The sequence below is a fragment of the Pan paniscus genome, chromosome 18 (genome assembly GCF_029289425.2).
Source record: "Pan paniscus chromosome 18, NHGRI_mPanPan1-v2.0_pri, whole genome shotgun sequence".
NCBI lineage: Eukaryota > Metazoa > Chordata > Mammalia > Primates > Hominidae > Pan > Pan paniscus.
In genome coordinates this window covers 66,089,764-66,092,187 of record NC_073267.2, presented here as the reverse complement: position 1 = coordinate 66,092,187, position 2,424 = coordinate 66,089,764, and the positions used below count along the sequence as shown (strand labels likewise).

General features: G+C 52.5%; 1 protein-coding gene across 1 annotated transcript; it reads right to left on the bottom strand.

Moving 5' to 3' along the window:
* Positions 1 to 911: 911 nt before the first annotated feature.
* Positions 912 to 1,880, bottom strand: LOC100986475 (metallothionein-2). Its single transcript, XM_003823767.5, has 3 exons — positions 1,726 to 1,880; positions 1,352 to 1,417; positions 912 to 1,146 (listed from the first exon to the last, which is right to left on the bottom strand). The coding sequence occupies exons 1-3, from the start codon at positions 1,751 to 1,753 to the stop codon at positions 1,055 to 1,057; spliced, it is 186 nt and encodes a 61-aa protein (XP_003823815.1). The 5' UTR covers positions 1,754 to 1,880; the 3' UTR covers positions 912 to 1,054.
* Between the last annotated feature and the right edge of the window lie 544 nt (positions 1,881 to 2,424).

Below are 2,424 nucleotides of genomic sequence, written 5' to 3'. Positions count from 1 at the left end.
TGCATCTTGCTGGGAACATGCTGGGCATTTCCCTCCACATCCCCAGCCACTTTGATGGTTTAAGTAGCCAATGGCTGAAATTTAAGAGGAGTAAATTCAGCCTGACCTTGGGAGGAACTTACAAAGATTCAGAACCATGGCAAAACGGGGAGCTCTCAGGGGTGTGCGAGTGAGTGTCCTGTCAGTGACACTGGGCAGCACAAGCCTGACGGTTCCTTGTGGGGATGTCTGGATCAGTGCTGCTCAGGGTGTGCCAGCCACGCACTGGGGCCAGTCTGAGAACTGTTTCCAGGATACAATGCACACCCTTGGACAAATGTGTAGTGTTGGTAATTCTTTTATTTTTCCTATGTTAATTTGTTCATATATTTATTGAAAAGTTCCTGTTGAATCTAAAAAATTGTCTTTGTATTTTGTGTCTTTTAAACTTTCATTTTCTTATTAACTCCTTATTTTACCAGAGTTTAGGTCTGTGACTAATGGAGAACAAAACAAAACAAAACAAAACTGGTCATTCACCACTGGGAGTTTGGGAAACCGGATGTCAGATTCCAGCCACTGGGGAGTTGGATTTCACCCTCTGTAGTCACTTTCAAGTCTAAAATCCCACGAAGAACTGAAGTTGGGCAGGGAAATTGAAAGTAAAAGTGAGGAATGGAGAAGTTTCTGTGCCACATTTGACGTGAAACTGAAAGTGATCATGTATGTGTCCCTCCTGCTCCCATATGATCTGGCACAACGCCATTCAGTTTTACAGAAGCTGAAGCTCAGTGCAGTAGCCTGGCTTGCCAGAATGCACTCTTTCTTAACGGCTCACATTTCCATCCACAGCCCAGGTCTCTGCCCTCCCAGTTCAATCCCTCACCCCAGTCCCTTATTTTTAAGGCATATAAAGGAAACCAGAGACAGAGTCAAGTCAAAGCTGTTTTATTATCATTCACATTATTTCATAGAAAAAGGAATATAGCAAACGGTCAGGGTCAGAGTTGTACATAAAAAATCCAGGTTTGTAGAAGTCGCGTTATTTACATCTGGGAGCAGGGCTGTCCCAGCATCAGGCGCAGCAGCTGCACTTGTCCGACGCCCCTTTGCAGATGCAGCCCTGGGCACACTTGGCACAGCCCACAGGGCAGCAGGAGCAGCAGCCTGGGGGCAGACAGGAGGCGGCAGAGATGAGTACTAGGGACACCGGGAATAAGGATTCCTGCTCTCCCTGATAAGGATCACTGAGGAGGCAACAATTTCCGCGCAATGGGGCATCCCCGGACTGCTTTAATTCCCCTGAGGATGGTGGAGAGGGGACAGGCTGGAGGACAGGGAAAGGGTAGAGGAAAGAGAGGATCCCACTTACTTTTCTTGCAGGAGGTGCATTTGCACTCTTTGCATTTGCAGGAGCCGGCGCAGGTGCAGGAGTCACCTGCAAGGAGAAAAGACAGAGGTGAGAACCGTCCCTGGATACCTGAACAAGGGACGGCGTACTAAGAGCCCGGGGCCGAGTTCCTCAGTCCACAACCGATTCCTGGGAACTTGAGCAAGCCATTAACTCAGATCTCCTTAACGGTAAAAAGGGGGCTCCGAATAACCTAGAATGGAGAGAAAGATACCCCAAAACTCTTTGGGAAGGAGCAACTCCTGTCCTGCAATTGAGTGACCAGAGAAAGAAAGAGGGGTCAGAAATTGCTTCTCTAGCGCTACAGTCTACACTGGGCATCCCCAGCCTCTTACCGGCGGCGCAGGAGCAGTTGGGATCCATGGCGAGCTGAACAGGCGGCTAGAGTCGGGACAGGTTGCACGCGGGTTCGCTGGGACTTGGAGGAGGCGTGGTGGAGTGCAGCGCGGCAAGCAGTGTTTATAACTAGAAAGAGCCGGGACGAGTGCAAAAGCCCCGCCCCGGCCGGGCGCTGCCTGCACACGCCCCGCGCTGAGTCACTTGCGGCTCCAGGCGAAACACCCGGCCGCGCGCACTGGGCCGGGCGCACCCGGCTCTGCACACGGGCCGCGGGCGGTCAGTTCCCTGAAGGCGGCCCACTTGCGCCCCGGGGACGCCTCGGCGCGGAAGGGGCTGGGTGCATCGGGAGGACACAGTGCAGCGGGAGGACACAGTGTACCGGGCGCTGGGTGCCCACGCCGTGCGCCTCCGCCGTGTGCACAGCTCCCCTCCCTCCTGTCCTGTACTCGAACCTGAGCCGTTAGCGCGCGGGTGAAAGCGGGACTTGGGAATGCTGCTTGCATTCCCAAACCGGTTGGAAGTGCAGACAGGTTACAACTCTGTAGCAGCCAAGGCTTAATAATTGTGCAGCATCACAGTAAACCCGTGGGGTGGTATCCGTTGCATGTTGAGTACTTTTAGCGTGTAACAGGGACTGTAGGAAGTGTGTTGTGTGTGAGATGTCACTTAATTCTGTAGCAACCCATAAGATAAGG

What these genes read in the sequence shown, in the direction of transcription:
- LOC100986475 (XM_003823767.5), bottom strand. Translation starts at nt 1,753, where the DNA reads ATGGATCCCAACTGCTCCTGCGCCGCCG. An exon ending in CAACTGCTCCTGCGCCGCCG is followed by an intron (nt 1,418 to 1,725) that starts GTAAGAGGCTGG and finishes TTCTCCTTGCAG; the next exon opens with GTGACTCCTGCACCTGCGCC. An exon ending in ATGCACCTCCTGCAAGAAAA is followed by an intron (nt 1,147 to 1,351) that starts GTAAGTGGGATC and finishes GTCTGCCCCCAG; the next exon opens with GCTGCTGCTCCTGCTGCCCT.